Source organism: Rhyacophila brunnea, unplaced genomic scaffold, assembly GCF_057557595.1.
Source record: "Rhyacophila brunnea isolate RB1 unplaced genomic scaffold, BYU_Rbru_1.0 scaffold_23, whole genome shotgun sequence".
Classification (NCBI taxonomy): Eukaryota; Metazoa; Arthropoda; class Insecta; order Trichoptera; family Rhyacophilidae; genus Rhyacophila; species Rhyacophila brunnea.
The window spans coordinates 16,805,944-16,831,332 of record NW_028232893.1 but is presented as its reverse complement, the minus strand read 5'-3'; the positions used below and the strand labels follow the sequence as shown (position 1 = coordinate 16,831,332).

The 25,389-nt window shown below is 35.8% G+C and overlaps 1 protein-coding gene across 1 annotated transcript; it reads left to right on the top strand.

Annotated features, from left to right (window-relative positions):
- The first annotated feature begins 1,043 nt into the window (after positions 1–1,043).
- LOC147069596 (activity-regulated cytoskeleton associated protein 2-like) lies at positions 1,044–1,787 on the top strand. Its single transcript, XM_085950849.1, has one exon. The coding sequence runs from the start codon at positions 1,044–1,046 to the stop codon at positions 1,785–1,787; it is 744 nt and encodes a 247-aa protein (XP_085806975.1).
- Positions 1,788–25,389: the final 23,602 nt, after the last annotated feature.

Below are 25,389 nucleotides of genomic sequence, written 5' to 3'. Positions count from 1 at the left end.
AAAATACACGTAATATAATATACTTACATAGTGTGTTATGATTTGAAACAGAAAATATATACTTAAGAAATTTAAAAAAATGTTTTAAATTTAATTTTATAATGCACCTAATATCTTTTAATAGGTGGTAAATATTGTTTTTTTTTTAAATTTAAAAGTATGTATTTTAAAAAATTATAATAGAAAGTGGAAATATACTCAAGTTATCGCAGTTTTTAGTAATTTGTGTGCTTAGCCTATTGGGGTTGGTGCCAAAAGTTTGTAAGTCGATAAATTAGGTAGATATTTATATTTAACAACGGATCGTGTATTATGTCTATATTATATAAAAATGTATGCTAGAAAAAAAATCAATACATAGAACATGCACATAAAGCACAAATAAATTAGCATTATGCCTGATTTTATACGGGCATGTCAAACTTTAAAATTCCAATTACTTAACAACATGAGACTTAAAAACTTTTGGAAGTTTAATTAGGTTTATGCAAATAAAATAAATATATACGTAATATCTGTTTGTAGCGCGGGACCTCTCGCTTGCCCCGAATACTTTCTCCCTCGCACCGCGGCCGTCGCTTACAGTCCACACGGGCACTTCCCATGGAGGCGTTTCCTACCTGCGCGCGCCGGCGTCTCGGCTGGCCGGCGAGGAGAGGGTCGCCCGGTTGGGAATATAAGGCGCCACACGGCCTTGAACAAGTCAGTGAACCTTGGGCCAGCTTGGCCCTGACTTAGCATACTAGTCTTGCTTGGTTCTGAAAAAGATATACACGGCTTTCCGTAAACTCTATCAGACCACAGTAAGCTATACTTGCTGAACCCTGCTCAACGCAATAGTCTTGTTTACACTGAAAATGGTATAAGCGGCTTCCCGTAACCCTATCAGTGTACAATGAGCTATTGTGGTGAGGTAGGTACGAGTTCAGGTTTTGCCATAGTTATACTTTCAAAGAATACAACGAACCCTTATAATATTTATTAAGGAAGTACCTACACCTACCCTTATAAATTGGCGCCCCAACTAGTGGCTGAAAGTGAAAATGGCGTCCGTAAATATGACAAGCGATCAGTTTAAGGATTTGATAAAAGAGCTGACAAAAGACACAAAACATGGAAGTTTTGCGCAGTACACAGCAAGATATGATGGGACCAACAATAGCAGCCAAGTGGAAGCATTCATCGCAACTGCGACTGTGTTCAGGACGATCGAACACATCGACGAGTATAATTCACTGATTGGATTACAGCTTCTATTGGAGAAACATGCTGCTACATGGTGGATGGGAGTGAAAGATACCATCACTTCCTGGGAGGATGCAATGGCGGGGCTTAGGCACGCTTTTGCACCCAAAAGGCACGCATACAAGGTATACACAGAGTTATGCACGATCAGTCAGAAAGCAAACGAACTGACTGATCTATTCATCAACCAGAAAAGAGCTCTGTTAGCAGAACTCCCAGCCCCGGCACACGCGGAATCAGTGCAGATTGACATGATATTTGGTCAATTGCACATAAAGATTCGCGATGGAATGCCGCGAAACACTATCAAAAGTTTCGACGATCTCATCAAAAGGGCTCGAGAGATCGAGGACAAGCTGAGAGAAAAATCACACAAGATGCAACCAGATGAGAATCACCACACGCCAGCTCCATTCTGTTCGTTGTGCTACAGGAAGGGACATCAAGCTGATACATGCCGGACAAAGGTGCAGCATAACAGTAACCCAACCGAACAGAACATCGAGACACGCATAGCCGACAAGTTTGCATGTTACGGATAGGGCAAGCCTGGCGTAATGAGATCCAACTGCCCGAATTGCCAAAAACAGCAACCATCATCACCGACAAAGCTAAGTTTCTATGCAGTTAATGCACAAGGGCTATGTGACACCGAGGCCCGTTACCGACCAACAACTGCAGACACTCAGATGGCGATGGCCGACCTCTCAACAGAGAAACCAATACCGAGTGAAGAGTTTGGAGTATACGGACCGGACATTCTCCTGAGCCCGATAACCGGTACTCCACAACGCCAAGTGGACGAGACAACCTCATATCTGCTCAAAACTGATGCAAGCAGTAATGCATCAGGGGCTGTTTCACTCCAGGGGGAGGTTAAGGGAGAGCAACCGGTAGAATATGCTGGTTGTCCACTCACACACACAGAGAGAAACTACTCGATAACGGAGTCAGAGAATGTTATACCCGAGATAACGCCGAATCTACTCCAACTCACCGGAAGTCTCAGACGCACTAGGGTAGTACATGACAATAAGCATGATAACAGGAAGCAATATGCCGACCACAAACGTAGGCCAGACCCTGACCCAGACCCGGGAGACACCGTACTGAATGCGTCACATGCACCCAGCAACGCATCGGAAGGCTTCAATTCCAAGCTTTCCCCTAGACGCAGACGTGGAAGACCGAAGAAAAGATCAACTAAGAACCAACATCAAGAGACAGATTCTGGACCTTCAGCGGGGCGCTTATCAGATCCAGAGGGGGAGATTGTAGCGCGGGACCTCTCGCTTGCCCCGAATACTTTCTCCCTCGCACCGCGGCCGTCGCTTACAGTCCACACGGGCACTTCCCATGGAGGCGTTTCCTACCTGCGCGCGCCGGCGTCTCGGCTGGCCGGCGAGGAGAGGGTCGCCCGGTTGGGAATATAAGGCGCCACACGGCCTTGAACAAGTCAGTGAACCTTGGGCCAGCTTGGCCCTGACTTAGCATACTAGTCTTGCTTGGTTCTGAAAAAGATATACACGGCTTTCCGTAAACTCTATCAGACCACAGTGAGCTATACTTGCTGAACCCTGCTCAACGCAATAGTCTTGTTTACACTGAAAATGGTATAAGCGGCTTCCCGTAACCCTATCAGTGTACAATGAGCTATTGTGGTGAGGTAGGTACGAGTTCAGGTTTTGCCATAGTTATACTTTCAAAGAATACAACGAACCCTTATAATATTTATTAAGGAAGTACCTACACCTACCCTTATATGTTATAATATTTTAAATTATTATTTAAGCGCAAGCTATGTTTAGTCGGTAAATTCAACAAATATTAAGATCGCCCAATTGCCAATACGAATTCCTTACGTCCGCAATGGTGGCCACTTTAAATATTCTCTCTGATTACTTACTTGAGTGCAGTTATAAATATGAGTTAACACAATTTTTCGCCTTTTTATACGCCCTACAAATTGGCAGAAAAATGTCATAGCAGTTGTGTGAAGGTAATAATTAACTTAATCAGTGTACGAGTCATTCTTTCTTTGCTTCAACATCTTTGGTGTACTTATATCTTATTGTGGATACTCAGCTAATATACTGCTACTGTACAAAATTATTGATTTTTTGGAGGTGAGGATTGTGTAATATATTGCGCCAATCAAAAGTAGGTGGAATATATTGTATCGTTTGTAGACATTATTGCGCAATATCGCCGTAGTACGTTACATAATATGTTAAAATGGCGGCCCAAAGTGGCAGCTCCAATATGGCGGCGCCAACTCAACTAAGTACCGTGTGAGAGGTGTCTATACTGGTTTGTATAGGAAAAAATTTAATTACCGATTTTAATGTTTATTAGTAAACACGCTTTTTATAACGTCATATCGATTTTTAGAGGTTGCACTAAAAAATATAAAATTAAGGGTAGACGTACTAGATTAAATTTAAATCGCAAATTAGTTGCGCAATAATAGATACTTTAAAACTATAGCCATATTATAATATATAAATACGTTCATACTGGGGGTTGCATACAAAAGTATATCGTATGTGCAAAATCTTAAATTATTATAAGTACCTATTTTATTTTTTATTTTTATTCAACGTAGGTAGTATTAAGTCGTGGTTGGGGCAATAGTTCAATTAGATAAGGGCATTAATTATTATTCGTACAATGAAAAGATTTAAGATTCTTGTCTCAATAATTATTGGCCTAACTTTTTCTATGTATGTTTTTTTTCTCTTAAAAATTGAATTTCAATAAAATATATATGGGGTTCTTATAATGCATATAGAAAATTAATTAAACAGTAATATTATTAAAAAAACATAATTTTGAAAAAGCTTATAAACTTACACAATAGAAAAAAAATGTACAAAAAAGTTGGACCGAGTCGAGACTCGAACTCATGTCTTTCGGCAGGGGCTTCGGGGGCGGCAGTTACTAGAAGGGCGGCAAATCGAGGAAAATCATTTGGAATATGTAGAAATAGCTACATGAACTTAGTGATAACGAAAATATCTTTCCATCAAAAAACTTAGCTGACTGGTTTTGTCGGGTTTGCGATATCTAGCTTACTTCCGTTGCCCTTCGACGTCATTGGTGACCAGAAACGACACGTGCAGATTTGCGAATAATTAGTCTGATATTTTGATATTAATATATCCATACAACACATTTCTTAGATATTGGACTCACGAAAGGATGATAAAAATAATGTATAAAAAAATGAGGCGGTATTTGGCGCTACCTAGGGGCGGCATTTTATCTAGAGACGTCACTGCTTTCCAGGTGAGGGTTTTTGCCTCTAAGATGTCGATCCGTCTAAATGTATACATTATGCATATATATATATTATAATGTATGTATACAACAATCAGAACGAAATTTGCTTTATGCAGTCTTCAAAATCGAATCAGGTGTGAGACAAGGGGATGCGCTATCCACTATGGTATTTAACCTTGTGGTGTAATCCATAGCTCGTGAAACCAACATAAGAGGATGGGTAGATAACAGTACAACGCATATGTGCGCTTATACTGACGACATAGTAATTACAAGCAGATCCAAACAGAGGATGATCGACCATGGTGGCACTATGAAAATAAAAGCAGAAAACGCTGGGCTGCAAATAAACCAGTAGGACACCATGCATATGAAGGAGTGGACAAGTTCACGTATCTCGGATCCAGCCTAAATACCCAAAATAAGACAGCAGAGTAGATAAAAATCCGCATTATCTCCGGGAATAAATGTTGGCATGCCTCCAAGCGACTGGTGGGGTCGAAAATTCTAGGCCGAAGAAGTAAACTTCTAATTTATAAAACAATTATAAGGTCAGTGGCCACTTATGGCTGTGAGACTTGGTGCTTAACTCAAAACGAGGAAAACAAATTAGCTGTTGCACGTTGGAAAATGGGAACTACAGAATAAAAATGAACCACAAGTTGGAAGAGCTGATTGAACAGCAAACAATCATAAGATACTGTAAGTCCCAAAAACTACGATAAGCGGGACACGTGGAGAGAATGCCTGAAGTTAGAGCGCCAATGATCATGACTAAGTGGCTACCCCAACGGAAGAGACCCAGAGGCCGTCCAAGGAGGAGATAGGCTGACGCCATAGAAGTGGACTGGCTTCATATAGGAAGACCCGGTAACTGGAGAAGTGTGGCGAGAGACCGGAGTGAGTAGAGAGCGGTTGTGGAGGAGGCCAAATCCCACTCCGGGATGTAGCACCGTGGAAGAAGAAGAAGAAGAGACTTATATATTATATTTATGATTGTTTTTTTCAATGATTGTTTGATCCAGTGGAATCAATAACCATTCCTTGTAAAAAATGTTTTATCCGCGGAAGTCAATATGCTTCACCTACGAGTATAAAATGGTAAAATCTACTGCTTGTGTGTATATCTGTCAATGTGTCAATCTTTAAACATTCGTTAAAGCTTTTTGTTTCCCGATCATCTTCTCGCCATCTAGTCTAAATACATCCTTGAAGGTAAATGCACTTGACAATTATTACCTACAAGATGACGGTCTTCAACCGTAACAGCTGTGAATACTACCCAGGAGTCGCACAAAAGTCCAGTCTTTGGTAAGGAGACGAAGGAAGGATAACACTATCAAACCACATCAGGTGCTTGTCAACCCAAGATACCTGTTTCCTTTGCCATCCTCCCTGAAGGACAAAACTGTACGAGCAGTCACCGTAGCAATAAAATACAATTTGGAAAAAAACAGACTTCAATCTACAAAAATAATCTTCATAATAATATTTTACTAGAGTGCAATTATTATAATAATGCAATAACAACAGCTGACGAACTCAACCATCCATAAATAATATCAAATTTCGACCTCGAAGTGATCGTTATTCATATTTTTCTTCGTAAGTAAACAGTAAGTTATACCTACAGCTAATTAGATTTTTTTTCAATGACAATTTAAAATAACATCAAATTTCAAGCATAATATATATACCTAATAATTATATGAAACTGTGTATCATTATTACATTATTATGTAATAAGGATAATAACAATTTTATTTAAATTCGTGAACGATTCTTTAAACAATAAATTAGTTTCTAATTTGGTATGTACTGTTACCAACGTAATAATTCATGGCTAGGCCATGTAATAATAATATGATGTAATTAAATTTGCGGAGTACATACTTGACCAAAACAGCTCTCTTGATTTGTAAATTTAAATTTTTTTGTCACAAGAAGATACGACAGAAAATCAAGAGGCGTCGACTCTCGATTTCAGATTGTAGCTCTATTACTAACAAACTGTCAGCCACGTTATGTCTGAAGATTTTTAGAGTTGGTAGAGTAATAATAATATGCTCTCACCTGTGCGATTGATAAGACTTTTTAAATGTATACCGAGCTATATATTATTTTGTTGTGGAGGAATATGGTACTACCTCAGTTACTTATTCTTCTTCTGCCATATCCGTCCTTTGGTTGGAGCATATGGACACCACGCGGCGCCTCCAAGAATCCCTGTCGTTTGCCAGTTTTCTTTCATCATTCTAGTTCATACCAGCATCTCGCAGCGACGTCGCATACAGTTTACAGATAGTACTTATCAGCCTCCCAGGACGCTGAAATCTGGTTTGCTTGAAGGCAAGGCAACTACCTCAGATTAATATATAAATAAAAACGTTTGTTTGACACCCGATCTTTATAAATCATTAACTATGCTTTACCATTCCACTTCGTTTGAAATGGTATCACGTCTCAAAGATTTCTGCTGTCTAATTGAAGAAAGCCGTAAGTCACAAGGTTTCTAGATAAGTGGATTCCTTAAAGTATTAAGCTTTGCGGATGATACCAATTAAAAATGTCTGTTTTATAAAAGATGTAGAATTTTAAGAATGGCGTTATAGCTTTATATAGGGAAATATATAGGCTATAGGGCTACTATATAGGGGAAAACTCTGCACTCGAAATGGAAAATTTTACAAACCGGAGCGTTCGATAATTTTACGAAAATGTACTGTATGAATCTAGAGGTTGTATTAAAAAATGTTCAGGTACCATAAATTACAAATTCAATACATTTTTTATTGCAAGGAACATCACTAGCCAAAAACTTGCCCATATAAAAAAATAGAGTATATGGGGTAAGAGCATCTGACGCTCTTACACCATGCTATATTTTTGGTGGGGTAAGTGCATCTAGTTCAATAAAACATAATCATTTGCATTAATTATACATCTTACAGTCGGAACACAAATCACAATTTAAAACAAAGGTACTCACCAAATATCTCTTTCTTAGCACAAAAGATTGCTGAAATACAAATCGATTGAAAAAAACAAACAAAAAAACAAAAAAAGCAACTTGATTTTTTACATCAAACGAATGTCAAACTCTTAGTTGTCATAGTGGACACATCAAACATTATTATGCTGCCATCTTTGGGTGTTGGCATACATTTATGGATTTGTAATAGATTCTTAACAACGGCAGTAATTACATTCATTGCAGTAAAAAGTTATTTAACCTATATGCTCTTCCCCCATAGACGCACTTACCCTAACTCACCTTACAAACTTTTATAATTTTATGTGTATTTTTAAAAAATAAGTGTGTTGAATTCATTGTAATATTATGGTTTACCTACCTCAGACGGTAAAATTATTTTTTCCACAAGACTTTGGGAATTTTATGAAACGGAACGGCACTCCGGCTCATTTCGAACCCTGGAAAACTCATTTTTTCTACTTGTATTTCCGCGCAGATGCTACTAATCCGTTCTTGTTGAAGGTTGTTAACTATTTCGAAGACATAATTAATAACATATTATAGGTACATCCGTGTTGAAAAAAAATATTGAATACTTACACACATTTTGGTTTATGCCAGTATTAGACTATCCAAGATATTTGACAAATTATATATTTTATAAAATATGTTTTTCATAAGAAATACTGTGGAAATGCAATGATTTTTCTATTTCCGCAAGTTTTTTACAATAAAAATTAAATTTAAATTTCGAAACACATTATTATTTAAATTTTGTAAATCCTTTTTCAATATTATTCTTATAAGGCCATCGCACTCTTGGCACCAATGACATATTAAGTATATTTAATATTTTATCTGTTTTCATTACAATACGTTAATAACAAATACGAATAACCTTGGTTGCCTCGGCATCTCATCTCGAGATTTTAAATAGAAAAATAATATTTAATGTTTATCTTCACTTTAAAGATACTATCTATATTAAATTAAATTGAAATTACTATTGTTAAAGACATTAACGTTATTTAAAAAAATGCATAATAATATACTTATCGGTACTGTTCGGTTATCAGGAATACAGCGGAAAACACATTTTGAAAATACCCGATATACTGGATTATTTGTTAGTTTGGGTTAGGTTAGGTTGACCTAACAAATAATCCAGTTTATCGGTTATTTCATAATGTGTTTTCCGCTGTATTCCTGATAACCGAACAGTACCTACTTATCTAATACTTAAGGAAGTGTTATTACAAGTATTCACAACGCGTAACTCCCAGGAGAGCCGCAGACTGTTAATTATTATAATAAAAAATAATAGTTCTAGACAATAATTATAATTCAACCAACAAATATTATCAAGTAGGTAGCAATAATTATACCTGTTCATCATTCTCACACGTCTTATCACAATTTCCCTCTTTTTCATACGTGTAGATATGTTCTGTCTTCTGTATTTATTCTGATATTACAGACTCAATTATTTGTCTGTGAGGTGCTGCATCAGCCTAACGCAGTCTCCTGACTTTGTTGAGTACACTATCGCTGAAGTCGTCCATTTTGTCAAACGGCGACGCTTAGTTGATGGTTCTTTCTCATCCATAATGTTTATATTTTTTCTTTGACTGCGTAGGTTATAATACATAGTAGGTTACAGCACTTTATCCGTTTAACCCTCAATCTCTTGGATAACTCTCACTAATTTATCGATCCTCTAATCACTTGATAATGTTATTATCGCAATGTGACGATCTGTCAAACTGTTATGTGAGTTCCATTTGTTTTTTTCAAACCCGATTAAAATAAACAAATTCTCCGATTTTTCAAATATAGAATTTCGTTTATATTTAATACGTATTCTCCCTATATCGCTTTCTCTTACACATTTTCATATGTTTTTTTCTCATGCATAACCGATAATGACAAGTAGAATGTAATCTGGGGTGTCTCTACAAAACACCCTAAAAGTTGTATTATTTATTGAGTTGAAATGCACTTCGCGTACTGTTTAATTAAATATTGTCTATGGTTTTGTCAATTTGCAGAATATTTTGAACGATCACGACATCTGTAAATTCAATGATGGAGAGTACCAACTTGTATTAGTATTTTGAATTATTATTCATTATTCATGCTAATTTCAATTATTTTTAACAGTTTCTACGTGTACGTGCGCTAAAATTACTTATAATATTATATATATAGATAATATTTTGAACAGAACCTAACCTGCAGACCATAGATAATAGACATTATAAAAAATACATAGCGCCAACCACTAAAAACAAAAAACATTCATGCGGGTGTCGATGCAGTGCAGTTCAACGTGAGGTGACCTCATTGTTGTTCTGGTGATTTTGGCAGATTTTGCTAACTAATAATGTTCCTTTAAATGTTCAAAATGGGCTACGGTATGGGAGCATCGGTCTGATAACATTTTAAACACCAAGAAAAGCGAGGCGACATTACACACTTTTCCCCGTAGCGGCAGCTTACTGTGACGTCACGTGATAGTAGGCGACATGCACCATAATATATTTCGCGCTCAATGAACTGAGGAGTTAGATAAAATAAACATTTTCCAACGTTAGAAACTTTTATTTAAGTATATTGTTCTAGTTAAGTTTAACAGTTTTATTTTTAAGACAGTTTAGAGAGATTCTTTCAGACTCCGATGTTTAAATCTCCTAAGTGAGAAAAGCTCAAGTTGAATTCTCTAAACTAGCACACTTACTTTTATACACGAGGTACAAACATTCTTAACCCGGCTGGCGTTGGTCGATCGAAGCCAATTTCAGGAGTCATCAGCGCTGAACGCTCTCGCAAATGCATCCTGCATTTTCTGGAAACGAGTCTTTACCGCTTGCTTACTTGGCAAAACTGTTCCAAGTTTTGTCTGAGCTGCTTACCCAGTTACTTACCTATCCGTATGCAAATTTAAACGTATCTACTTGAGCAAGAACTTCGTGAGGGGTGGTTAAATGTTTGATTTTGTTTGGACAGTTTTTAACTTTTCTTTTAAAAGACGAAACATTTACCATAGGCAATACTGTCTCTTCTCGACAGATATTTGTGAGTTTACGAAATAAAATCATAATAGATACGAATATAACTATTAAATTGATGCAATAAGTTCATCAATTTAACAATAAAAGACTTTAAAGAAACAACGTTTATTCAATATAATAATGCCCATTGTTAAATATGACTCTCTCCCATCTATTTATCAATTTATTTAATCCATCCCTATAAAAATCTTCGACATGTAAGGCAAAAAACTCATCAAGGGATGTTTTGACCTGCTCTGTTGAACTATTTTTTTTTACCATAAAGCAAATTTCTGTCCAGCAAGAACTTCTTGACTACGTGTTAGAACTGTTAACGCTCTTCCCATTTTTAACCGCACTTCCATTATAAACTAACAAGCTCCTCTCATCTAGTCGACGACTTCTGCTCGTGCTAAAATCTTCTTGTTGGACATTAGGTGCCAATTTCGGGGAGTATGGGAGATCCCACTTGAAGCCAATTATATTTTTTTTTGGGTGATTGATGCAACATGTGGTCTGGCATTACCTTTATGAAAAATAACGCCTTTTCTGTTTATCAAAATGTGGTCGTTATTTAATTAATGCCTGGTTACATAATCCAATTGTTGATAATTAATACTTCACAGCATTTACTGTCTTATTCGTAGATTAAAATTTGAAGAATTTGTTATTTTGTAAATGTATTATCTCAGTACGTCTTCCTTGCGTCTCGTCTCACACTATGTAACCACTATTTTCTACGTTGAACATCGATTGGGAATGAATGGAAAGAACTTTCGGATTGTAATATCGCTCTGGATTGTACGTAGATAAATAGATATTGATAGTGTACCGACAGAGCTACAACTTGAGATTATTAAACTGCAGTGTGACACTGATTTAAGAAAATTGCATCGTCGTGAAGAAATCTCCAAATTTTACAATGCCCTTAATTCAGACAAATTCGACCAACTTAAAGATTATGCAAGAAAAATGTTCGTTATTTTTGGATCAACCTATATATGTGAACAAACATTTTCGATCGTGAACCTCAATGAAAATTCTTTACGATCAAATATCTCCGATGCCCATTTAGAAGCAGTTTTGAGAATATCAACTACAAAATTAACACCTGAATTTAAAAAAATGTTAAAAAATGTACAACAGTTTCATTCTTCTCATTAATTTTTTTTAATGTTTATTTATCGTGATAATAAATAGTGTATATCTAAAAATGGTATTTTACTTGCGGCCCGACGTTTATTTTGAATTCTTGAATTTGGCCCTCCATCCAAAAAGTTTCCCCCCCCCCCCTGCTTTAGGGGTAGAAAAGTATGCTGCTACAGGGTTTGAATATTGTAGTTTTTACGTAACATTGTTGTAGTAGTCTAGTTTTCATCACCATATTTCGGTTAAGTATTTTACCATGATTCCAAGAGATTGCAATGTGTGTACAATGTTTTAAATTATTTAAAATAATCGACCAGGGCTGGTATAATTAGTGTAACGTACAGCTTTTACCTATATAGTACGCCCATTTTCTATGGCCTGCCTTACTTGCTGAATTATCCGTGAATATAATATATTATTATTATATTGGTTCCTAAAATAATGGAAAACTATTTTTAAATAATGAAAAAAAAAATATCAGAATACTGAAGAAGAAATTTCGACCATAATGATAATATTATGACGTTTAAGAAATATGTATCATTCAGCGTCAACACCACATTCTGAAGGTATCAATTGTCTTCCTCTCCCTAGTCCTCACCGCAGACCTTGACACAGTAGGTATACATAAATATGGAGAACACTGATTTATTTATTTAGAAAGAGTATTACGGCATTACAGCGATTGGCCAATGCGCCATAATACAATTATACGTTAATGGAATTTATACAAAATTTTACAACTGACTTAATTATAAAATAATAACCAGTATAACAAAAAAGGAGAAAAGACGGTATATGCTTATATAGATATTAGAGTAAAATGATAAATACAACAATTATAAATCTAACCTATTTCACACGTCCACAAACATGACATAGTTAATAAAAAAACAAATCAACCTTAATGGTGTCATCAAATAAGTTAATCGCACGATACACAGCATCATGAAACATCACATCTGCTCTGCGACGAGGTATCATGAAGACCGTAGTGTTACGAGTGGTATTGGAGGGAACATGAAAATTAATGATTGCCAGTATATACAGATTGTAAATGAACCCACGAAGAAGTAAAAAGAAATGCTGTAAAAGAGCACTCACTCTTCTGGTGGACAGGGATTGCATTGATAGTATACCCAGAAGAAAACGAGTCGGAAAATTTATTTTATTATCTTTATTATAAGGAAAGAATCTTTGTATTTAAGTAGAGAAATCTAAGAAATCTATTATGGACTCGATCCAACTTAATTGTGTAGACGGACCTATTAGGACTCCAAATAATGTTACGAGCATATTCAAGAATACTCAACACAAACGATTCGTATAATGTACGTAACACTCGGACGTTTTCAAATGATCTTGAAACCCTCATAACAAATCCAAGCATTTTGCTAAATCTAGTACTGATGTTAAGAAAATGCTGATTGAAAGTGAACTGTGCATCATACAATACACCCAAATCTTTTATCTCAGTTACCCTACTCAATATTAAACCAGTCAATGTGTATGGAAACAATAAGGTGTGCCTTGAACGACTGAATGAAATAATATTACATTTGTAAGTGCGCAAGCATCATTTTCGTAGCCATTATTGAAATAATTCATCGATCCTTCCGACTATAAAGTTTTTTTTGTCGAGATCAAGAATCTTACTTACTACGTATTAGATTTCGAGCGACGAATTGTATTGATATATTAATATAAGTAGATATAGTAGAACCTTTTAAAGCCCCCTCCTCAATATACCGGAAGTGAAAAGAAGGGTCAGGATACTTAAACTAAGCTAGTTTGATAATATGGAAGAATGAGACTCAGCATCCTTGGGGCACATGCACTAGATTAAGGCTATACTTCAGTTGAGGCATGGTCTAAAAAGATGATAAGCGATGCGCGGATTGTGCAAATGACGCGTGCCGAACGAAATATAATTTTTCATATAAATCCAACATGCGTCCATTTAATGTTATGTTTATTGTTATATTACTAATAATAATAGTATATTCATTGACATGTTTTCTTTTTTAAGTACGTCATACGTAAAGTTTTTTAGTCATCTTTACAAGATTTAAGAATATTTTCATCCGACGCTATGACAAAACAAATCGACGTGCGGACACCTCGACTGCCGGTCTCCGATTGGCGACTAGTGAGAAATTTCGTCGCACCTACTGTTGAAAATTATTTGCCGTTTCACTGAAGTACGCTCTTAAGCTTAAAGAATGAATACGGATGTAGGGGCACCCGATACCCAGTATGCAAGCAATGGTGAAGACAAACCATTTTACACACATATTGTGATATTGTAGATACGTGTAAAGTCACATTGTTCGTAGACCGTCCTTTTATGAAGCATAACAAGGAGTTGACTGCAACGCAGACAAATATTTATATAACGTTATATATAAATGGTGTTATATATTATAATATATCCAAAATTAGGCTTAATGTGTATAACGAACAATTTACCTGGTCCCATAATTCTGAGAAAGTGGGATCCAGGTATAATTATAATACCGTACTATCATAGCGCACACTAGGAAAATACATAATAAATAGGCAGAAGGCGGCTGCTTCATTTTAATTCTAAAATCTATAGAATAATTATTATTGTTAACTGTGCACTGTATGCCTTGATCTTAAGAATATAATCTATTTTCTACCCAAATTACTAATTATTATTGAATTTGCCACCCCTGGTGTTAACACTATTCAGAAGTTTTGTTCAATACCTCATGTTTCTTCTATATCATGAACTCAAAGTTGTCGTAGTCATTTTGGATAAAATGATGATTCTAAAATATTATTATAGTATCCTCTTTGTGGAGGTTGTTGATAGACGGATCGACGAAATATCTATTTTCTGGCAACTTAATTCACAATAAATAAATAAATATAATGACATCACTCTCTAACAAGAATTAAAAGTTAACTAAATTAAAGTGACCTGTAAGAAATCTCTATATTGTCAGATTCACATGCAACATGCAGATGTGAAGTAAAATTAAAACAGCGATACTCAACACTATTACGTAGCAGCTCTGTGAAAAGGTGACCTAGTTTTAATCACCGGAAGTATGATGCAGAACATACAAAATGCAGCGCAAACGTGAATACCTTTCGCCGATGCAGCGATAAACAATTGGCATCCGAGCTGAAAGCCAAACGACAGGTGAGACGAGCAAATGCAGTCGACTGGAAAGAAAATTTCAATCTACGTTGTTTGCCAAAAGGTTGGAAGCTGCCTTTTGATATTTTCATCAGACTTAGTATGCTAAACGATTCTTTGAGATGTAGTGACAATATTATATTGTATTTTTAAAGTAGGTAGTTGTTATGGGTTTACGAATATTAAAAACAAGAATAAATCATAATAAGTCTACATTTTAATCCTTCATCATCATCTTCTTCTTACTGGCGCCACAATCCCGTGTAGGTCTTCGCTTCCTCTATCATCTGCCTCCACTCAGGTCTGTCTAAAGCCACTTCCCTTCAGTTTATGATGCCCAAGGTATTTAAATCCAACTTGATACCATCCTTCCATCTTCTACGACGTTGACCAGGTCAATGTTACTTTCTCTGTCATGCGTGTCATAGTGTGCGGGCCTCCGTATAAAGCATAAAACTCGTAATTATTATTTGCCCGCTTATGGAACTCGAACAAGCGGAGCTGTTTGCCAGGATCCGTCCTCACACGGGCCCAATTGGTCATGGAGATCTGGTAGCAACCGAGGCCAACTTTGCGGTATTTGAGAGATTTGCAGCGTCGTATCGGGAGCGGGATAGTCCCGACTCTTTTGTAGACTTTCAATTCGTGACACTCAGTATGCGGGTACACAAAGCGCTTAACGTCAGCGGACAGCAGAGCCAGTCCAAAAAACAAAAAAAATCTTTCTTAACTTTCTTCTTTAAGCACTACGGTGCATGGTTGCAGCATCAGTCCCGTGCGGCTCCATCTCGGGACGGAATGAGCACTTAAAATCACTTCTTTCAGACACGTTTAAAGCGTCATAGAAAGCGGCCGTGCATATCCACGGCTGTGCATATAGGACGGGTGGTGGTGGGCACTTTCACGTATGTATATTAACCTAAATCCCAAATGTGTCATTGATGGGTCCGAAGATACCATGCAGCACGCTCCGCTTAAATGAACCCAATACACTTTCAATGCTTTTAGTTTTGCACCAAGTCATCGAGCCATACATTACATGCCGTGGTCTTATTAGTGTTTTGTACAATATGCATTACAAGGTTCATTATATACACTCATTAAAGGATACACAATATTATATGTCATGTAGGTAAGTAGGTACATCACAATATCTACTGTATTGACTCTGAGTGCTAGGTGGTCTTACAACTAGAAATACCTAACATAAATTGTATATATATAATATAAATTGTATATATTGTAGGTATATTGCTGTACAAATTTGATTAGTCGTCTATATAATATGGATCACATACGTTGATTTGAATGTTCTACCAGTGAGCCATTTCAAAAAAATCAAACAGACGTCAGTCAGCAACGGTTTCATATAAGGATAGAGCAATCCATGAGTGAGATAGGGGAATTTTTACGTTTTGTCGCCATTTACCGATCACCTGAAAACGCGGGTAATAAGACAAAATGGTATCACTTTGATAAAACTTTGAAGGAGATAAAAATAGCAGACCAATCTGACGAGCATTTTTTTTCTTCGAGCTACCTACATCCAGCATAATGAAATGCATATTTCATACATCGAAGCTAGCTTCTTTCGTTAAGGCGTCCGCAGGCGAACTCAGAAATAATGGTAACTGAAATACCTAACGGATGCGGAGTAACAGGCAACCGAACTCGAGTGTGGAAGAATATGGGATAAACTTAAACACGTGTCAAGAATACGTTCTGACAACTGCTCTCGATTTATGCACTGACGCTCATTCAATATTAATGTATTTGAAGGTTGCAACACACACTATTGCACGTCTATAATATGTGGTTCATTTTCGTAGGACACTCACACATTCAAAACCCTGCGTCAAAATGAAGTGTATTTTATTAATTATTATTTTGTTCTGTGGGTGTCCGCGACGTGTGGTGTTTATATTCTCCATCCAAGGATTAGACTCGGCAAAGAAAAATATATTTATTGCTGTAGGTATTAGTAGTAGATGCGTTCTTTTATTTTTTCACTTGGTCTGTAAAATAAATGCAGTCCAATTAAAGTTGAACAAAAAAAAGTCTCGAATGTGTTCATGTTTATTTTATAAAGCACCCCTATTATTTATGCAAACTTCATTTAAGTTGAACGCTGTATAATACGGGTAGGTCTACCTAACGGAGGTAACGCTATGAAATAAAATGATAGCAGTATCGGGGATACAAAGCTCGTTAATCATGAGACTTGAGTCCTGAGTGTTGCACTAAATGCATCTTCGTTGCATCTCGTTACAGAATATAGAAGCATAACATATAGGGGTAGCAAGAACGAGTTTTTTAATATTATTATCTACATAAGCTACGAATAGAATAATTTTGTCGTGAATAAATTAATACTATTTGAGAATACCAAATTATTCGAAATATATCAATATTCAAACCAGATTTTATAGTGACATCTATGAAGTAAATCGTATACTTATTATTTAAAAAGTAAGTTTGTAAAAAATATTAATTATGATTTATTTATTTATTTGAAAAATACACGTTGAGTACATAACACATTATTAATTCAGGACGTTCATAACATGACATTTATAATAAAAATTACAAGTAATCAGTTCGGAAAATCAGAAAAAACAAAGTGGAAGAAAAAAAGTAGAAAAAAAAATATTATTATTATTCTCAATTCGTACACCACACAGTACAATCTTACATTCTCAATTTGTTTTAAATTTTCCAATAGTCGGATTAGAGGTACGAATGGAGACGTAGTGCGACGTCACTACTGAAGCTTTTATTCTGCCGTCCGATTAGGTTACAATATGTAAGTTGTACGTATGCAGTTCATCGTGGGACAGTTATTCGTGCGCCGCAGTACGTGAAACATGAGTTCGTATAACAATAAATTTTATCAAATGACGAGTTTTTCGTTGAACATTTCACCGTGGAATACATTTGTACGTATTTTACAAAATTCGGGGATAGTTTGCAAATAGTATTGTTCCAATTAGATTAACCATAACCTAACCTAACCTAACCTAGTAAAGACATCTCATAAAATTCGCCACATGTTGTAGCATACGTACAAATATACTCCACGGTGAAATGTTTAACGAAGAACTCGTCATTTGATTAAATGTTACACGAACTCATGTTTCACGTACTGCGGCGCACGAATAAGTGTCCTGCGGTGAACTGTTTAGGTACAAATTTCCGGATACGGTCCGATTAGAGATTTGAATGGGATGCATTTTGAAATCAATAAAATTGACAGCTAGCGGCTAACGTGGTTATGGACGGCCGTGTTAAAAATATTATCATGCATGCACTTCCCGGGATAATTAACTTCCTGAATACGACATAATATTATTATTAACATATTTTATCACCTTTTAAAATTGATTTTGGAGTTCAGTGATATGTTAGAATAACCTCGCGTGTCATTATAACTATCGAGAATTAAGAATTTTAGAGTAAGTATTTTTAAGAGCTAAGCTCAAAGAATGTGTACACTCTGTAGGTGTAGGACATAATATTGTGATTATGTCACTATAATGGCCTGTTTTTTCTCATCCAAGAAATAAATATTTTATCACCACACGAAACATATTATTAATAGGTACCTAACCAAAACAAAGTATGATTGTCCGTGGTTATAGAAATCATCAGAAAGTATTTTTTATCACCACAAGCATAATCCATTTTTATATAATTTGTTATTTAATCTAAGTAACTATATCATATTAGATAGAAAGTAGATAATAATATGTATGTTTATTTTGATCCTTCAAATTTTAATTGTTTAGAACAGATTCAAATAATGTTTGCATATTTTTCAGTTTTAATTTTATATTCTTTTGTTTGACTTTTACAGCTGTTTTAATATATTTATAATATTTTTCATTTGATATCGAAAAATGTAAATATTATTGTTTTATTCAGTTAGATAAATGTAAATCGATTAATGAAGCGACCTCATGAAAAAGCTGGTTCAGTTAGTATTATGTATATTATTATATTCGTAAAACTTTCCATTAGGCTTTCAACATACAACACAATTGATTTATGGACTTTTTATGATTGTCAAATATATTATTCCTATCTCTAGCTATGTACTTTTAGATCGATACAATATGGTACGGACACTTCTGGCTATGCAAATACTTACTTAAAAATATAATTGTTAATATACACATCTTTGTAGTAGATCAAAAACTTTATAGAACAAATTATAGGTAACTACTTAATTATTTACAGTATTACTGTTCAAATGTTTGTAAATGATTTCACAGATGGCAGTATACCGTTGTTATAAAAAACCTGTTCGTAAAGACCTAACCTATTTTTACAACATTTTCCCACAAAAATAGTAGCTTCTAATCAATTAGTAATAATATCGATCTTAGCATAGGTTTATAATTTTTTTAATAAACCTAAAATGAAATACTTGATGTATTCATGGAATTCTTTGAGCAACTGTCACGATTTGCTATGTTGACAACAGTCACGTCTGGTTATACTTAAGCGATGGCACTAAATTGAATATGCATAGAAAGACTTCACGTATAGTTTTCTAAACCTTGTATGAGCTTATATGAATTATTATTATTTTAAAACTAAAAGAGAATATTCTTTTTGACGTGATGTTATTACGTGAGTCAATCCACTCTCGTACGTAAGTAAATTTTACCGTAACATATTATGACTATATTTTAGTTGAGCACATTATATATCAGTAGCCTTCGAGGTCTGGTTCGTATGGGCTTTCAGGGGTTTCGAGTTCGGTCCCCGGTGACGTCACAATACATATTTATATGATTTTCTCAAACCACTATTAGTTTGGTTTTATAACCCGTTTAACATTTTTTTTTATAACGGAGAAATACAGATGTAATCCACATCCTCTGAGAATATACTAAAATGTATACAACAAGGGAAGAGCTAGTCAACTCCGTTCAACCAGCTGTTGGTGTCCATCGAACTGTCCGACCTGGTCGCCACAGAGGCAAATTTCGTTGCAATTAGAAAATTTGCGGCGTCATACTATCATCGTAAAACTCTCTTTACTTGGATTGTTGGAAGTTTTGTATTAGCTTTTGATATCTACTACAATTTTTAATTTTGATTCTCTGTATTCCTCTCATCCATGGGAACTTTTAACAAAAAGTCATGTAAAACCACACTTGAGTGCAAGGTGACCTCAGTCTTGGGTAACTGCTCTTAAAACATTCCCAGTTATAAAAATACTGATGATTAAAATCAAATATAGGGTCTAGTGACACGCCCGAGACGGGATGTGGTGCGGGGCGTTTAACTTAATTGGTTTTCTCAAAGCATGGGTGGTTATGTGACCGTTTCATTTCTACTATTGGGCAACTATTTCACTACACCATTGTTATTGATCCACATGGCCTGTTGTAGTGTTAAAAATAATAAATATATATTATATTATATCGTGAATTACTGCCAAAAGTTGGTAATTCTCGAAATCATGTTCTGGAGTAATTATTGCAATTTGAATTTTGAAATGCCCTCTAAAATCAAATCATCAATATTTTTTTCTGCTTTATGTGCATGTTCTATAAATATATCGGATGACCTTAATTTGTTTTTCAAGAATACACATAACCCGTTGTTAAGTCTAAATGTCTAAATTAATAACTTACTAACTTTTAGCAGCAACCCCACGATTAAGCTCCATTTTAGTTGCAAGACGCTATAGGGTGAGGTTGGCAGTCTTCTTTAATAATACTATGTAATATTTACTATTTAGTTTGGTAGTTATCTAGTAATATTTTCTAAGTACCATAGTTATCAGAACGTGCAGTGGCAAACTGCATTCTAGCACAATATTACAAGTTATCCATTGTTGCAAGATGCAAGAGCATGCAGTTCGCAGTCTTCAATTAAACTTCCCCAACAAATTTAATGCACTGAACTTACACAATAACAGCTTACCATAATAATAATATTATTATACCTACTACATAGTAAAATCGTCGAGTGACATCGGATTTTCTACTTCATATTCTATTATCCACCCATATACTGTGAATATTTAAGGCTATACGAACGTATGAACTGTAAATAATTACAAAATAAAAAGAACTTTTTATATACAACGTTTTTAAATTTTCTGTTGAATCATATAACCTTGACTTGACTAGCTTAAACGATCAAACAAATTTGTACTTGATAGTAATACTGAATAAACATACAATACTGAAATGTCATTTCGACATTTCATATTGATTGCCATAGTAACGCACGTATATATTAATAATTTAGTTGCTAGGACCCCAGACCCCTAGCAACCAATAATAGTGTTTTTCTTTTTATGGATTTTTTCCGAAATAACTTTTCATACAAAACAGAATTAACTGAAAATGAATTCAATTCTACTTAAAGATGGCTAAAAGTGTTAAAAGAATGCATTGGCATCGTGTTCTGATATTTTCTAAAAGTTTCAAATGTCTAGCTAGTCGGGAATTTAGTTAAAAATCGATTGCAAGATAAGTACTGGATAAACAACCAACGGAAAAACAAGAATACGACCTAATAAAAACGTTGTAAAAATGGTAAAGAAACAAAGATATCATCATCATCAGCCGGGGTCAATCCACTGCTGGATGAAGGCCTCTCCAAACTTCTCCCAACTCTCTCGATCCTGTGTCGTTCGCTGCCACGTATTTGTATACACCGCGTACTCCTGTCTGCTTCCTAACCCATTCGTTTATCTTACGGTCCTTTCGCGTGATGCCCAACATACATCTCTCCATGCCTCGCTGTGCGACTCTTCGCCTTTGGACATCTCCCGTGTTGAGGGTCCACGTCTCGCAGCCATACGTGACCACGGGTAGCACACATTGGTCGAACACCCTACGTTTAAGACACAATGGTAAGTCACTTTTGAAGATATTATTCAGACGTCCGAAAGTACTCCATCCCAGCTTTGTTCTTCGAGCAATTTCATCGTGCATGCTTCCATCTATGGACATCTGCTGTCCGAGATAGACGTAGCTGCTGACTTGCTTGAGTTGGGTGCCATTAATAAAGATAATCGCAGGGTCCGAAAAACAGTTCCTCATCACTTTTGTCTTTGAGTTGTTTATCTTTAGGCCGACCGTTTGACTGACATCCGCGAGTTCTTGCATTCTATCTTGGAGAAACAAAGATATATTATTATATATAAAATACCTATTTGGTATACGAAACAATCGAAAGAATCATAATATTGGATTATTCATACGATGTTTGTTATGAAAACAAGTATCGTGAAATCTTGCAAATTTTTATGCTTCATCCGTGTATCCTCATGAAAATGTGTAGAAAAAATAGATTATTATGTTGTATTCCTGTTGTATCATCACAAAGGGAATAAAGCACTTACAATAATTATTTAGTAGTGAAAAATATAAATAGTTCTCCATTAATTAGAGAAACCAATTCGTCTACAGTGGATACCGGAATCTGTCGTACTGAGTAGGTACAGCAAGTTTAGCTTGACTGGTTTATAAATAATGTATAATTAAAATTGTTCCAAAACTTTTTAGACACATGACACTTTTGGTAAAAGTCACGATCTCATGTATGCCTTCACCCGATACTCCTCTGCAGGTTTCCGTTCTGCATGTCGAGCTAACGACGAAGTTTAAGTGACAGTATCAGACTTTTGCAATCTTTTGGCTGAATGAGCATGGCTGGACTTGCATTCAATAAACTTTAAGTTGCATTGATGTCACTGTAAGTTATATATAATGTGATGACCAAATGTTGGCTGATCAAAGCTTGTATACTAGATCAGTGACGTACCTAGACAAAATGCCGCCCCTAGGCAGTGCCAAAATGCCGCCACATTTTTTTATACAGTACTTTTTATCATCCTTTCATGACTTCAATATCTAAGAAATGTGTTGTATGGATACATTACTAACAAGATCATTACTAACTAAATCTAATTTGAATGTCATCTCTGATGCAATAGACTATAATTGTGAGTCTACAGTTTCAGACAGGTACATATATATAGGTACAAAAATACACTTGACAACTTCCAAAACTCACGAGTGACTGGTTAATATATTTGGATAAATTTTATATTAGGTATTTAATTATTATTATTAATTATTAAGCGCGGCTAAGCATTGGACTATCACGCCATGGGTCCCAGGTTCTGGCATGAATCTGAATCCTGGGTCTGGCAAGTACACATATTGTTTTTCAATTTGTGTGAGTCAGAGTATGGACCTAATAGGTTGAGCAAGTGGCTGACATCTATTTCTCGTAAAAAAATAAAAACTGTTAACACAAACCTCTACTCTGCGGAGGCCCATGTGATCCTATTAGAATCGGACATGGTCGGAATGCACGTGTCATTGTTGTTCTGGTAGTTTACCAAGAACGTGACATCCAAAGACAACGGAAGTAAACTAGACATCGCGAATCCGACAAAAAAAATCCTGTTAAAACTTTTATAGTACCTAATTAAAAGGTACAGTTTCTTTCCAAACAGTGAGCTGAATTTTTTAATGGAAAGATATTTCTGTTGTTACTAAGTTTAGGTACCGATTTCTATATTATATGCCCAGTGATTCTCCTCGATTTGCCGCCCTTTGAGTATCTGCCGCCCCCAAGTCACGCTCAATCTGCCTACCCCCACGGGACGTCACTGTACTAGATGTTGTACATCGTATCTTTGAGATGTCGTATCTTAACAACAAGGATGTTGATATTTAAGCTTTGAAAATCGAACAAATCATAGAATTCCATTTGTAAGTCCGCTATATACCTTCAGTTAGTTAAGATTTTTAGCTGATACAATAGTAATTAGTGAAAAATGTTATTACTAAGAGGTGGTTGGTATATGTCATATTATGTGATCCGGAAACAGATTGAGAGTACGACTTCATGTTTGTGAAACAGACTATCCAATCCTGTAACGAGGCTACAAATGCGCTACTACTATGCGCTGCAGCTCTCTCATGGCAAGAGACGCGGGTCATAGTGATTAACAAAGATAAATGGCGCAATGATAATATGCTCTGATAAAGTGACGTAAAGCGTCAATGACATTGAACTACTTTACGAGCTGCTTGTTGACGAATTTACAATCTGCCTGTAAAGTTGCCCAGTGTCATCATCGAACAAATTAACAAGCAGATTGTAAACAATCTACCGAGAAAAGTTGAAAGCCGGTCAACTTTACACGCTACACGCCGGCGTGTGGGCCCACTACGTCTGCGCAGTAGAGCGTAGTAGCGACCTCCCAGTTCGTCAAAATAGTCGCTAGCTTGTTGGCTTCTCAGCGAATCGCAAGTTTTGTGTGTCATCATCACAATTGCAGTAACTGAATTGCCCGCTTTTAAATTCGCCAACAAACAGCTTGTAAAGTAGCTCAATGTCGTTGGCGCATTAATAAGTCAATTACATATATATTTTTAAATCTACTTAATTTTTAAGAAAGGAAGATTATTTTAAACTGAGCTGTGGATTTATTTGTTTATGTCTCTTGTTATAAACACTAATAACACGAGCGATGAAATAAACGCTAGATCACCCTCGCCAACAGGTGTCATTTTGGTCTCTAAAAGCTTCTAAAGAACAAAGCACTCTCAAGGAAAACCAAATCCACCTTATATAAAACTCTTCTATGCCTAGTATAAACATATAAATCAGAATGCTGGGCACTCAGCAAACAGGATGAGAGGAATATGGATATCATTGAGAGGAGAGCTTTGAGAAGAATCTTTGTGACTGTTCAAGAAAGTGGCATTTGGAGGTCTACTGAAGAGCTGTACACACTTTATGGGGGCGAAAATATCACGTGGCATATGAAAATGCAAAGGCTGCACTGGATCTGCGACGGGCATATAATGCCGGAGGATATACCAGCGAAGCGGGCTATGTACGCAATTCCCGAAGGAAAGAGAAGACCTGAACGGCCAAAATTTAGATGGTTGGACTGCACCACGGGAGATTTAAAGATCAAAGAGGTCAATGCAACTAGAGAGTGTCGGCGCTGGATCTTTTAGGATGAATCAGTTGTTGAATTGGTAGCTTAATGGATAAGAGCCATCATTCGGGGTCTAGGACGATTTGGCACCGGGATAACTGGACGCTACGGAATTTGAAAATAAATAGACGTTAGGTACTTTTAAAAAAAATATTTAATATTATTATTTATATTTAAATTATTATATTATGATTTAATAATTGGTAAGAATTTAAATATGCACACGTCAACAATGATTTAACCATGCATATGTTTAAGTTTCAACGAAAAAAGAGTTCTTTATTTTTATATAAAGCCTTAGGCATGGTAATTTTCAATCCGCAATAAAAAAAAATGTTAAGCGTAAAATGAATTAAAACTACTAAGTAGTAGATATAAACTGAGTAATATTCCTTGTTTACGTTCTGTATTATACGTGTCTACAACAGTGCGGCGTCCAATTGTCCAGGCGTTCAGTTGTCCCATTCCCATCATTCATTACGTAAAAGTTGTGAATAAATTTGGAATCCCATACGATCCAATTTTTGTT

What these genes read in the sequence shown, in the direction of transcription:
- LOC147069596 (XM_085950849.1), top strand. Translation starts at nt 1,044, where the DNA reads ATGGCGTCCGTAAATATGACAAGCGATCAGTTTAAGGATTTGATAAAA.